The 13,543-nt window shown below is 48.8% G+C and overlaps 1 protein-coding gene across 1 annotated transcript; it reads left to right on the top strand.

Annotated features, from left to right (window-relative positions):
* Positions 1-408: 408 nt before the first annotated feature.
* Positions 409-13,155, top strand: tnfaip8l1 (tumor necrosis factor, alpha-induced protein 8-like 1). The gene is made up of 3 exons (XM_056604641.1): positions 409-840; positions 9,834-10,106; positions 12,290-13,155. Exons 2-3 carry the CDS (start codon positions 9,835-9,837, stop codon positions 12,576-12,578), a joined length of 561 nt encoding a protein of 186 aa, XP_056460616.1. The 5' UTR covers positions 409-840; position 9,834; the 3' UTR covers positions 12,579-13,155.
* The last annotated feature ends 388 nt before the right edge of the window (positions 13,156-13,543 follow it).

Genomic DNA, 13,543 nt, shown 5'->3' with positions numbered 1-13,543 from the left:
ACGCTAAGTAGCTTGCCGTATCTTGACCTCGGGAAATCCTGCAAGGAAGATTTATGAGACGAGGATATCCTTTGTAAACACCTGTATAATAAATATAATTTTCAAACTCTATCTCACCCCCTCAGTATTTGTCAATGGCAACTCATATTGCAGATGTTATCTGATTGACAAGATACCAGTTTTATAGAACCTATATTTATTTCATTTATTTGCTACTTTACCAATGTAAGTAATGCCATGCTGGCCAAGCCATAAAACATTTCGCCTTCCTGCTCATTGTTCCCCAAACACCATTTCCTTTGGGGAAATTCTCAACCTTGGGATTGGGAGCTGGATGAGGAGGATAATGACTGGAAACCGTGGTGGGGGCAGGGAATGTTGTTGCAATCTGCGATAAATGGGCCCTTTGACTTGCCTGATTGGGTTGGTCCATTTCACTTGTGCTCATTCATTGGCCGACCACAGCATCAATCCGGGTGCTCTGGAAGCCAGCACAAGTTTGAAACTTTTTTTGCTAAAAGGAATCGAATTACAAACTCCAGTAACCGATCGCACAGCAGAGGGGAGAATCACTCTTTTAATAATTTACACTCTCTCACACACGCACTCACGCACACACATACAACAAGTACCTGATAACAGAACGCAGTGAGGAATTTGAAAGGAAACATTTTCGTCGGCCAAACCGGAGACCCGTCAACATGTTGTGAGCAGAAGAAGCGGTGCGCTGTGCGTTGCCATGATGGAGACTTGAGGTTTTGGTTTGATTAACTTGTCAACTTGTAGCGGTTTGTCGTCTGTCCCCTATCCGACTCACATCCGGTCCCACTCGAATCAAAGGTAAGCTTCATGTCGACTGCTCTACACAACTTGTTTGCTGTTTTTTTTTAATCAAATCTTTTTTGTTAAGTGTATATAATAACAGATAAACGTTAATGCTTGAGTATCATTTAGAGCGCTGACAATCTGAAATTTTAGAGGAGGCACAGTGACCCATCCCACTTTCACGTCTGGAAATGATTAGCGAAACGAGTCATAATGTTCACATTGTGTGTCTGTCCTAACGTCACCATAAACTATTCAGTTTTGGATAAACAAAACCCGTCCTATTAGAAATGATGAGCGAGTTTGGGTTGTTCTGTTTAAGGACTGACCAGCCGCGGCGAACAGACCGGTGGCTTGAAGTGTACTATATGAGCCAACATCGGTTTGGCCAACAGCACTGACATGTTTTGTAACACGCTGCTGTGTTTACATTGGAAAGCTGTCCAGAACCCGCTGCCCCCCCCTTGAATCAATACCTCCTCTGTTCAGGCCATGTTCTTAATGTGTCTAGCCCTCAGTGAAGGTGGGTGGGTGGAGGCTGCTGAGGCTCAACGGACAGACCCTAGGCTTGCATTTGCAGTTGGGAGACGGGAGTCGATGGCTGAAGTCACTTGGGCCTATGTGTGTTTCTGTGTGTGTGTGTGTGTGTGTGTGTGTGTGTGTGTGTGTGTGTGTGTGTGTGTGTGTGTGTGTGTGTGTGTGTGTGTGTGTGTGTGTGTGTGTGTGTGTGTGTGTGTGTGTGTGTGTGTGTGTAGCCTGTGTGTTCTCCCTGTCGTCCCAGTTCCTGCTGACTTCAATACACCAATAGGGGATCAATTAACGGAGGTTGGCCTGACTTGGAGTGTCTAGTTTATGTTTCCATGAATAGGGGTTGGTCTGACTTGGGAGTGTCTCGTTTATGTTTGAATGTGGAAGGTGGTTCGTTTGAAAAAAAACAACGATATATCTCGAGCAGCCTATGTTGTTTGGTTCCTGCCCAGGTTCCATGGTAACTCATTGACGATAGCAGGGGGGCGTCTGACCTGCTTTACTGGGCTGCTGCAAAGTTCAGCTGCCCAGGCAGGTGGCCTTCTGTTACCTTGGAAACCTAAAACGGCCCAAGCTTGTCTGGAAAGAGCAAAGCTGCCGGGAGCGATATGCCAACATGAAGCTGACATTTTATACAAAGTTCTTTGTTTCTGAATAGGGGGAAGTCTGTATCAAATGCACTTGATACAGACTTCTGTATACACAGGTGGATGCAGAGTTCGAACAAGACAGATAAAAAGGGAGTTCTGTGTGTCTATTGAGATTATGTATTGATGGATAACTACAGCCCAGGATAGCATTGTTGCACACTGATACATTATCTGGGAGTCACACAGCTGTATCCCTGAACACACACTCCTCATGGTTGGTGTTGGACCCTGGCTGTTCTACTCTTGCTGTCTCTTTTGTCAAAATCCTTCAACAATTGCTGCGTTATCCGTTGTATGGGAGGTTGAGAAATCACAGGGCACATAATGTAATCCGTCACGATGGCTGAATAAATTCCCCTTCTACCGGGAGCCATGAAAATGCAAAAGCCTTTCTCACAGTAGATAGTTGATGTTGTACAAACGACCTCATAAAGGCCAATAGGCCGAGTCATAACACTTGACTGGAGTAAAGCTCAAACTGTCACGCAAAGACAACTGTCTCATCCGAGGAGTTTCTTTTTTATGAGTCATCTAAACTCAACCCCCCTCGCCCCATCCTAAAAAAACACTCCAGTTCTAAATCTGCACACACGCACAGCAACAAACGTTTTGTCAGCATGGGTGCTCCCTCGCCCCCGAGGCCGGCTCCCTCTCTCTCTCTCTCTCCCTCTCCCTCTCTCTCTCTCTCTCTCTCTCTCTCTCTCCCTCTCTCTCTCTCTCCCTCTCCCTCTCCCTCTCCCTCTCCCTCTCCCTCTCCCTCTCCCTCTCCCTCTCCCTCTCTCTCTCTCTCTCTCTCTCTCTCTCTCTCTCTCTCCCTCTCTCTCTCTCGCACATCGTCCTCGTATCCGTGCCAGTGCCACTGACGGTCGTTTTTGGCAAGCGGTCCGGCTGGTCTGCGTGCTGCTACTACTCCTTAGCGTTGTTGATAGTCTGCTGGCGTCTGACCCTCTCTCCCCTCTGCCTGTGCCCCCCCCCCCCCCCCCAGCGTCTAGCCCCCCGCCCCCCCTTTACCTGTTGCATCATTAGAATGCTACTCCTTAGCCGCGGGTCTATTTTCCTCCAAATCAGCGGGTTGAATTATTCATCCCCGGTCCATTATATGCCTGACGTGTGAATTATTAATTGCTCCCTGCGAGGAGAGGCAGCTCTGGCAGATCTGAGGAGACGGGGAGGAGAGACGGAGGGAGACTGACTCTCCTCTCCCGGCAGATTGGCGTAAACCCCTGCGACGTGGACGTCTGCGTGGGAGGATGAGAGGGGGGGGAGGCCCATGGCGCACCGCCTCATTAGGCACATACACAAGCGTCTCCGTCACCTGTGTTTTGCAGGCGCATGAGCACCTTCACGGGCGCAGTTTTGGGGTACGCTTTTATAGGGTTGCGGCCCACCTCAGCGAAATGCCTGAGTCGTTGCCGTTTCCTTTTTGACTTTGTTTCAATGTGCGGTTAATTCACCAGGTGTGAGGGGCATGCGAAAGGAAGTTGGGTGGGGGCACGCCCACACGCACGCGCACGTTTGTGTAGACCACAATGTCTTTCTGCATGCAAGCATATGCCCAAAAATCACTCTGCCCCCTTTCATCAGTCCTTTCACGCTTATGCAACAACTCCAGAAGGAGGGAAGATAAACGGGGGGGCTATTAATAAAAAATAAAAAAAAACTTGATAACGGGTGAAATTGTCCAATCAGCTGTTTCGAGGCACAGCCGTTGGTTTCCCTGAACAGCGATCGCCTTGCTGAGCACTGACTGGTCCGCCGTGCACACGCACAACACGCGGCCGCACCTTGCATAACAACGCAGGGGATTGTCTATTGTCTCGCAGGGAGCAGATGGATTATGTCATGCAGGCCGTGGTAGCGTCGTCTGACATTTTCATCTCGCGTTTGTTGCGTGTTTCGTTGTTGCCCCTGTTCCGAGTCCCGACACTCATGTTTAACGTGGCCAAAGATGAGATGTTTTCAGGGGATACCAGAGCAGTGTTTTTGTGTGTTTTTTTTTCTTTTTTTTTCCACCCCCTCGGGATCCGAATGAATAACTGCGCCCAGGATGTCTGTCTGACGTCGGAGACTGAAACGGAGACAGCCCCCACGTAGCCACCGGTTGATAAACATCTCGCCGCTCTTCCGATTTTGTTTGTTTATGTATCCATGCTTGACTCTGATTGGGTCTGTGGTCCATTATTCTGAAAGTAGTGGTTGAAGAGAAGCCGTGCAGTGCATGCACACAGGATCTTGTGTTACTATAGGCCACCCATCCGGTGTGTGTGTGTGTGTGTGTGTGTGTGTGTGTGTGTGTGTGTGTGTGTGTGTGTGTGTGTGTGTGTGTGTGTGTGTGTGTGTGTGTGTGTGTGTGTGTGTGTGTGTGTGTGTGTGTGTGTGTTTTTATTAGCTTCCCCAAGGCATAGTTTACATTGCTTTATGATGTCCCAGATAGTCTTCATCTGGAGTTGTGCTTACATAGTTGTTCATTGTTAGTTTCCATTCATTTATTTCCAGTGTGATTCATGATGCTGTAGGAGTCCAATTTATTATACAGATATAATTTGGGATAAGCATTCCTGGTGTGATCTGTCAGAGTATGCAGTTTTTTAGGAGGGAATCCAAGCATTATTTCCAAGATATTTTTGGATAACATTAACTGGACCCATGATGAGATGTTTTACCCAGTGCTGTCTTTTAGAGGATACAAGGGCTGTATGAGATGGGCCTCTCACTGACCCTGTTTAAGTGGTTACAATGAATCTCTATGAAGAGGAATAGGGAAATCAAGCTGACAATATTAGATGTGTTATGGCTGAAGGCCAAAAAATGAAATGTTACCAATTTGGAACCGACTTTCTAACATCATCTCGGATAAAGACTTTCCCTATAAAGCGAAATGGTCCAGAGAACTTAGAATCTCTATGTTACCACATTATTATAAAAAGCTTTTTGCAGTCAGAGGACCACTTCTTTTCAGAAACTCCTGTAATGTTCTTGGGTGCTTCAGAGAGTAAACATTTATGAAAGCCTAGTGTTTGGTCGTATCTGTTGTAAAAAGGCATTGTTTCTCAAGGAAAGGAAAGAGATTTTCCTCAGGGGATCGGACTAATAACAAGCAATGAGACTTAATGACATTCTACATCATCACTAGTTGAGACCGATGAAAAGTTATTATTTTGAAAGCACTTTTCTTTTTTTTTTTTTAAATAGACCAAGGAAATTAAAGTTGAGTTGTCGTGTCATTAAAGGAAATCGATGTTGGACTCATGCATGTGATGCATTCTACGTGTCTCGGCCGCGGGTTCCAAAGTGGTGTTATTCTGCGTGCCGTTCGGACTCTTCCTTAGCATGAGGTCTCGCGTTGTGCAGACACTGCCAGAGTTTCCAATTTCCATCCATTTCTCACCTGTCACCGCCGAGGGTGTCTGACTGACGAGCGAGTTTAACTCAAAATGGGCAGCAGCCTCCAAAAAACCTTTTCCAGACAGCCCCCAGTGGAAGGTGTTCTGTCGAGGACGCCAACCTCCAAACACGGAGATTCGCCGTGCCTGCCTACCGGCACCTGAAGATGAAAACCCAATTAAACCCACACGTGTTAAGGGATCGGGTGGATGGCGGGGCGTGTTTGCCCTGACCCATCTCCCACAATACTCTTGCTTTTTGTAGATAATCCTCTCTGCTGCCATCGCTCCCCCATCTGTTCCACACACAGACGGACGATCGCAGAGTCCAGACACGCCCGCCTCCACCTGCAGACGGGTGGGGGGGGGGGGGGGGGGGGGCTGCACGTCCCTGGGTAAACCAGCCAGGCATGCAGGGTCTCTCGCTGTCACGAAAGGGGCGCAGTCACCGGCACAGGAGGTCAGGTTACATTTCAATGAGTCATGTTTGTGCGAGGCTAGCTGGCGGCCTTTGTGAGTCGTCTGCATGGATGGCATGCAGTCTTGTTCTACAAGAGGGAGTCAGCCGGGGGTGGGGAGGGGGAGGAATTGTGTGTTTGCTACGTCTAGTTCACAACGGCCTTGTGGTTGTATGCATTTATATGCAGCGCAGCTTGTTGGACGGACACACACACACACACACACACACACACACACACACACACACACACACACACACACACACACTATGTGGCCCCCGGTGTTTCCGCGGAGCTAACACAGTGCTCAGCCCGGCTGGTCCCCGCTCCACTGAGTAGTGTCTATGCTCGTGTGTTCCTCGCAGCATCTGGCCTCTCTGCGCCGCTTGTTAAATTGATGATTTGGGGTTTCGGCTGCGTCGGGGTTTGTGGGCTGTGTGTGTGTGTGTGTGTGTGTGTTTCTTTTGGTTGGTTGCAGCCGCACCTCGCTCTGCCTTTTTAATTCATCATGATGGTTTTCTGGCCGGTCACCGTGGCGGAGAGAGGTCCGGGGGCCGCCCGCTGACACACAGAGGTCCGCTGGCAGCCACCCCCCCCCCCCCAAGACCAGCCAGGTCTGAGCCCCTTGCCGCCGTCTCTGGAGCGTTAAATCACAGGGACGGGTTCCTTTCCGAATTAAATCAAACTGCAGACTTTACCCCGTAAGGGCTGTCGTCTTGGGTTTTTCTCAGGCTCTTGGATTCACGGCCACGAAAGACAAAAACCCAACTTCCACTTCCTGTCGTATCGGCGTCGCACCATCTCTCTCTCTCTCCCCCCCCCCCCCCCCCCCCCCCCACCCACCCGCTGTGGGTTTCCTCTTATCAGGCGGCAAAGCAACGGTGGCATCAGTTGGCTGCCGGAGTCCCCGAAGCAGAGGGGGGATTTAATGAGCGTTCAGAAATTAACCTTCGGCTCGTGAGTGGTAGACGTTTCCTCCCGGCGTACTCCCAGCGCACCCCTGCCTCTCTCTCGCTCTCTCTCCGCTTCAAAAGTGTCTGTTCATCCGTCAGACCGACGGTGGGGAGTGATCGTTTTGTGGATTGTTACCCCGAGTTTCGTAATGTGCGCCTGTGACTGTGTGACTTGGGCCTCCAGAGGGTGGCAGGCTATATGAAAGGTGACGCGAGCATGGGGGCTGTGTTAGTCATATGGATGTGTTACTTAGTTTGGATTAACAGTATCTTCTGCACTTCATCTATACGGGACGATCTCATCATGCAATCGGAACTCTGAATCCGGAAGTTCCCCTCCGAGTTGTTCTGACATGGCTCACGCGTTGCAAAGTGTTTCAGTCCTCCACGTAAAGGGTGTAGCACCTGTCATCCGAGATGGGTGCTGCTGCAAAAATGATGTTCCCAACTTGGTCGCAGCCGGCCCCCCGATGCAGACGAGCGTTTCCCTGCAATCAGGTAACTCGTGCTCTGCTCTGCCATAATTGTGAATGAACGGTGTGGGCGGTAACGACTCTGCTAATAATCGCGTCCCTCTGACATGCATCATCGCCGCCGCCGCAGTCAGCCGTCAAGGCGTGGGGGGGGGGACGACGACGTTGCAAAAGCCTGTTTTCGTAGGAGTTTTCACAACATGATTAATTCAAACGATATGGGGGGGGGGAATCGGCCGGGGAGCCTTGATCACCGCTCTGAGCGGCTTGATTGCATGTGCCCGGGCGTGGGTAGACCTGATTAGACGTGGTGGCGCAGGAGGGGGAGGGGGGGTGTACCAGTCATCAGACGCGGGAGGCTCTGCATCACTTTGCTGCACTGACACTTGTGTTTCTACTCGCCGGTGAGTGAGGACAGTTAGGATGTTCTGCTCTCTCTCTATCCCGAGAGAGAGAGGGAGACTGAGATGGGGGGGAGGAGGAGGAGGAGGCGGAGGAGGAGGAGGAGGAGGAGGAGAAGAGAGAGGCCAGTGCTGTAGCCTGGGATGCACTTCGAGCCAGAATGATAAACCGGCAACAACGTTTGCCATCCCTCACTGTCCCATCCCTCCCTGATGGCCGCCCGTATCCATGGCAGCCCTGATGCTCCTCAACACCTACATTAAGAGGATTGTCAATCACGGCGATTTTCAATAATCTCCTAATAACATTTACATGGAGAAAAAAAACTAGACGGAGTGGGAGTCGGTCGAAATGAGGTCGTTATTTTGTTGTTACTCGCATTACCGCTGGGATGTAATTTATTTATCCGTTGGAGTCACCGACGGGCCTACATTTAGCCCCGTCCAACGCCCTGTGAATTGTTTTCACAGGCGTAGGATAACGCTCTGTCGTCGAGCCTGTTGACGCTGGTCGTCCCCCGGAGGCTTCGGCGCGTTTCAATTAACTCAAATTGCGTTTCCCCTTTTTATCCTCGTCTCTGATGGGAGCGCATCACAGTAAACATCGCCGCCCACCCCTCGGCACTCTCCGCGTCCCGTTGGAAACCCAGGGGGGGGGGGGGGGGGGAACGGGTGGCACCGTCCAAGTAGGGTGGACAGGGTGGAGGACCCGACGCATGTTGGGTGGCTGGGCGTACGTCATGTGTGTGGCGCTGTATCTGCCGAAGTGGATTTCTTCGGTAGCCGTTATTCATTGTCCCGGATGGCCACGACCGGCTCATCTTCATTGTCGTGCTAATCGGTGTGGAAGGTATGTGTGCCTGTAACACCGGGCGTGTGGCGCTGATCCCCTCTTCTGCAGGATGTTTACACGCCTGCGCTGCCACACACTGTGTGTGTTCTTTTCTCTGTGAACACGACATGCATCGAGACTGAGCTGCTCAGGAATTTGGGCAACAATTTGACGAGAGCAACGTAGGACATGGGAGAGTCGGTGGCCTGTGTGACCGCGCTATTTATGAGCTGCCATCCTCGGCAGAGGCTTTCACTGAGTCACCCAGTACTGCCAGGAAGACACACACACACACACGCATATAGACTCTCATGCTCAAACATCAGCACAATCATGACCACCACAACAAATCACGAGGAGACGAGACGTGGGGAGAATGCTGGCGAACGCATAAATCCACCACAAAGCTGAGTGAAATGAATGAGTTTGCATTGTCTGCCCTTCTGCTCACAGGACACACAATTACCCCGACACACACCGTGGCTCTCAAAATAGATCTCCTCCTCCTCCTCCTCGTGTGTGTGCGTGCGTAAGTGCGTGCGTGCGTGCGTGCCGGCGTCTCTCACTCCTACATGTGCCACATTATGGCATAACGATTTATTGTCAAAACTGCAGTGCCTTTTTTTTTTTTTTTTTTTTGGAGAAATGGTTCTTTCTGTGGTTAATTTGACAGCTGCCTTTGCTTATTATCATGGGGTAGAAATCCGTGGGTGGCCTCTACTTTCGACGTTGCAGTATTTATAGTTAAAATTCATGAATATTATATATTCAACCTGCAGTAACGTAATCACATTTGTTCTGCCGGAATTTAATATTCCCGGATCGTCAGTTGGAATATTAAAATTCATATCCGATATCGAAACATCTAGATTATTTCTGGTCTAGAGACTCAGAGAAAGGCAGGTCAATTGTTTGAAATACCAGTCTATTTTGATCCACGAATCCTCGAATGACTGGATTCTGGATTCAGTTCCACAACGGCTGCAGTCTCACCCATAGGCTGGCTGGACTGGGCCCACCTAGCAATGTTGAGCCACATGACTTAACACCTACAGTATCTGCTCTTTTATGACGTGCACCTGAAGCTGAACGTCGGATCAAACTGCTAAAATGATCAATAGTAATATCTCTCTCTCTCTCTGTCTCTCCATCTCTATCTCTTTCTGTCTTTCTGTGTGTGCCTCTGTGTCTGTCTCTCTCTCTCTGTGTCTCTCGATGTCTGTCTGTCTCACTCTGTGTGTCTCTGCATCTGTGTGTGTCTCTGTGTCTCTTTCTCTCTCTGTCTCTGTCTCTCTGTCTCTCTGTCTCTCTGTGTGTCTCTCTATCTCAGGATGGACTCGTTCAGCACCAAGAGCCTGGCGCTGCAGGCGCAGAAGAAGCTGATGAGCAAGATGGCCACCAAGAGCGTGGCCAACCTGTTCATCGACGACACCAGCAGCGAGGTGCTGGACGAGCTGTACCGCGTCACCAAGGAGTACACGCGCAACCGCAAGGAGGCGCAGAAGGTCATCAAGAACCTCATCAAGATGGTGGTGAAGCTGGGCGTGCTGTACCGCAACAACCAGTTCAACGGCGAGGAGCTGATGCTGGTCGAGAGCTTCAGGTCAGCGCCTTTTTATTTTGAAATCGTGTGCGGTTTATTTCTTCCGCAAAAGGATCAAGACTTGCTTGTTCAGAGTTCATCTATACTCTGCATACCCTCCCCACTAACCCCCTCCACACCCCTCCTACATACATATTGTATGGTGTACGTCTTCACACTTACAAATAGTACTTGGCATGCTTTAGCATATTATCCTAGCTATCTTTTTTGTCAACGGGAAAGGGGTTAACCTTACAATTGTTAGTGCTTGGTACTTGTTTCTATGAACATCCTTACTGTTCCAACAGAGATTTATTGTTGTTTCTCTTTCTTCTGACAAATGTACTTATTGCAAGTCACTTTGGATAAAGGCGTCTGCTGAATGCCCTAAATGTAAATGTATTTATATAGTCTGGAGTTTTTCTTTCAAGCACTATGCCTTTGTTGTGATATATTAGTGATCATCAGGAAAGGAGAAGGAATTTCCTGTTTCTCAAATGGGGTTCAGGATGCCATAGGGAGGGTTCAGGGTGTTGGGGAAAGGTACTAGGGTTAAATTCTTCATTGTCCGCAACGTACGCCTCTACCTGTTCCTCGAGACCTGTATCTGACGTCTATATAGTTCTGGATCAAGTCTGTCAACTGAATAAATGACCGGTAGAAGTCGATAATCTATTAAAACGGCCATGTCTTCCATTCGTGGTTCTGCTTTGCTGCACAGGGAGGCAAGCAGAGATGCTGTGTAATCCTTCTGATTATAACTTATCCAGTGCCGTGTACCGCTGTCCATTCATAACCGTCAAGGGGAGGGCCTGATTCAATGTTCTTTTTCGCCCCACATCCAATCAGACCCACCAAAGACCTTTTTGGGCAAAGTGAAAATAAGGAAACAAGTATTGGAGAATGCAATCCAGTGTGCCTGTGTGCTGACAGATTTAGATTGAAAAACGTTACTGACTCATGGCAATCATGTTAAGTGTCACTTTAAGTTTTTGTTGAGGACGGGCAATCTCTCTGGCCATGGCAATAACTCGAAATATCAAGCCCTGCTTTTGTAAGGTAAATTATATAGTGTTGTACATGCAGCTTTGTGACACGCGTCAACACTTGGCTCGCACCACCTTGATGTGCGGATTCAAACCGGGGCTTGAATCGGCCCCCCTTGGGTTGATTGTCAAGTGACCGTCATTACGTCAAGCCAGGAAGTTGGACACCTTTTAGCATGTGTTATGTAAGGGATAATGTACAGCGGGCCAGTCATTATCGCCAACCCTTCAGGTTTATTCAAGACCTCTCTGCTTTGTGTCGGGGTCCTGCTTCACCCGGTCACAGCGAACCGGCCGTCAAGATCAGTCTGATTCTATGTTTGGAAATGGCGCCCGCAGCAACTGTCATTTATTCATTGGAGCTGGTCAACGACACAGAAATAACAGAGCGCCAAATCCGTATTTAACCAATCAGAATCGAGCATTCAACAAAGCGATATAATAAATCCGACAAATAGAGCTCTTTCTTTCCCTTTTTCTTATTATCATCAGGGTAATGCATGCGTGTTATATGAATACATTGTCGGTTCCCTGATGTAAAGCGGGCCTATCACACAGTGTACAGCACAGAGCATCCACACAGAGTCCCAGTGCGTCTGCATCGCAGGTTGTCACGGTTTGTTAAATGGCAATCACAAAAAAGGTAGAATTTGTTTAGTCGATTTTCTTTTCTCACCTTTTTCAATTTTTTATGCAATAGCAATTTCATAAATATATCCTCGAGGAATGACTTAATGGGAACGATTGGTGGAGTGAAGAGAGCGGCTGGGAGCCGGTGTTGTAAGTGTTTGGGTATGAAATTACCCCCTGTTTTTCTTTTACTCCGCTTAATTACACGGCACTTACATCTCGTTATCGCGCCGAACCTTCCTGTGACGTCTAATCACCGTCGGTTCCCGTCCGCCATCCGCGCATCGCGTAAACACCTTTTCAAAAGGACGCGCAACAACGCACCGGCGACGCCAAACTGAGATGTTGCCAGAACGTTTTCTTCAGCCTCTTGTCTTTTTCTAACACATTTCAACACCTTAGGCCCGTCAAAGGTGTTTTGAAGTCAAGTTTTCGACCGACCCAAAAAAAATCGCTGAAAAAGTATAATAATAATCATTTTTTATAATTGTGTATCATTTCTGTTGTGGTGTCATTTTCTCACGGCAGGAAGAAGGTGCACACGCTCGCCATGACGACGGTCAGCTTCCACCAGGTGGAGTTCACCTTCGACCGGCGCGTCATGGGCGCCATCCTGAACGAGTGCCGCGACCTGCTGCACCGCGCCATCCAGCGGCACCTCACCGCCAAGAGCCACGGCCGCGTCAACCACGTCTTCAACCACTTCGCCGACGGCGAGTTCCTGGCGGCGCTCTACGGGCCGTCGGAGGTGTACCGCGCGCACCTGCAGCGCATCTGCGACGGCGTCAACAAGATGCTGGACGAGGGTAACCTTTGACCTGCGAGGCCCGACGCAGACCCCGTTGACCCGTTGACCCGTTGACCTGTCCTGGGTGGCCATCACCACCCCCCCCCCCCCCCCACCACCAAGCTCCAGCATGGCACTATGGGCGGGGCTACTCGTGTATTTTTTTCTTTACTGTTAAACAAAGTGGACCCGTTTGAATGTTGTTTATCCATCTTTTTATGTTTGTGTGTATGTATACTTATTGATCATTAACTGTAAAGACACAAACCCCACAAGCAATACCTGGCTATTCCGTCCAAATATGTTGATATATATGCATACATATGCTTAATTTGTATTTTTTTATTTACATCAAACAAAAAAGGGGATTTTTAAAAGTGAATGTAGAACTGTGTGGCCTTATTAGCACTCCGACGGAGCCTCGACTGTTGTTTTTTTGTGTTGTTTTTTCACCATTCATCTTCCAAGGGCTCTCTCCGCCTCTCTCACCTAATCAAAAGTGACGTACGGCCACCTTCGGGTCCCGAGTCGTCATATTTCTTTAGAGGAGGTGCCTCTAATGGATGCAAGTGATTCAGGAAGTGCTCAGCAGAGTTAAGACTGACTGAGGGGGTGGGGGGGGGGGGGGGGGGGGGGGGAAGACACAAGGACATAAAGAAGGGATTTCGTTGCTAAAAGCAGCAATGCACTTAAAAACTCAAACGAGCGCTGTACTTTCTGGCTATAATGAAACCATGTTAAGCACAACGGTTTTCCATAATCCTCCTTAGCCTCGCGCCTGGGAAAACCTCGCTGTCGTGCACTGAATGGCGTTCCCAAAAACCTAGAGAGACCATTGAGGTTTCGTCTTTTGTTGGCGTTTTCCTTTTTCGTCTATATATATATATATATATATATATATATATATATATATATATATATATATATATATATATATATATATATATATATAAATGTTCTTCATTTGGTCGACTTCCAACCTTTTTGTGTAGTTT

Source organism: Gadus chalcogrammus, chromosome 12 (genome assembly GCF_026213295.1).
Source record: "Gadus chalcogrammus isolate NIFS_2021 chromosome 12, NIFS_Gcha_1.0, whole genome shotgun sequence".
Taxonomy (NCBI): Eukaryota; Metazoa; Chordata; class Actinopteri; order Gadiformes; family Gadidae; genus Gadus; species Gadus chalcogrammus.
Note: the sequence above shows the minus strand (reverse complement) of the source record. Positions and strands in the feature narration are given on the sequence as shown.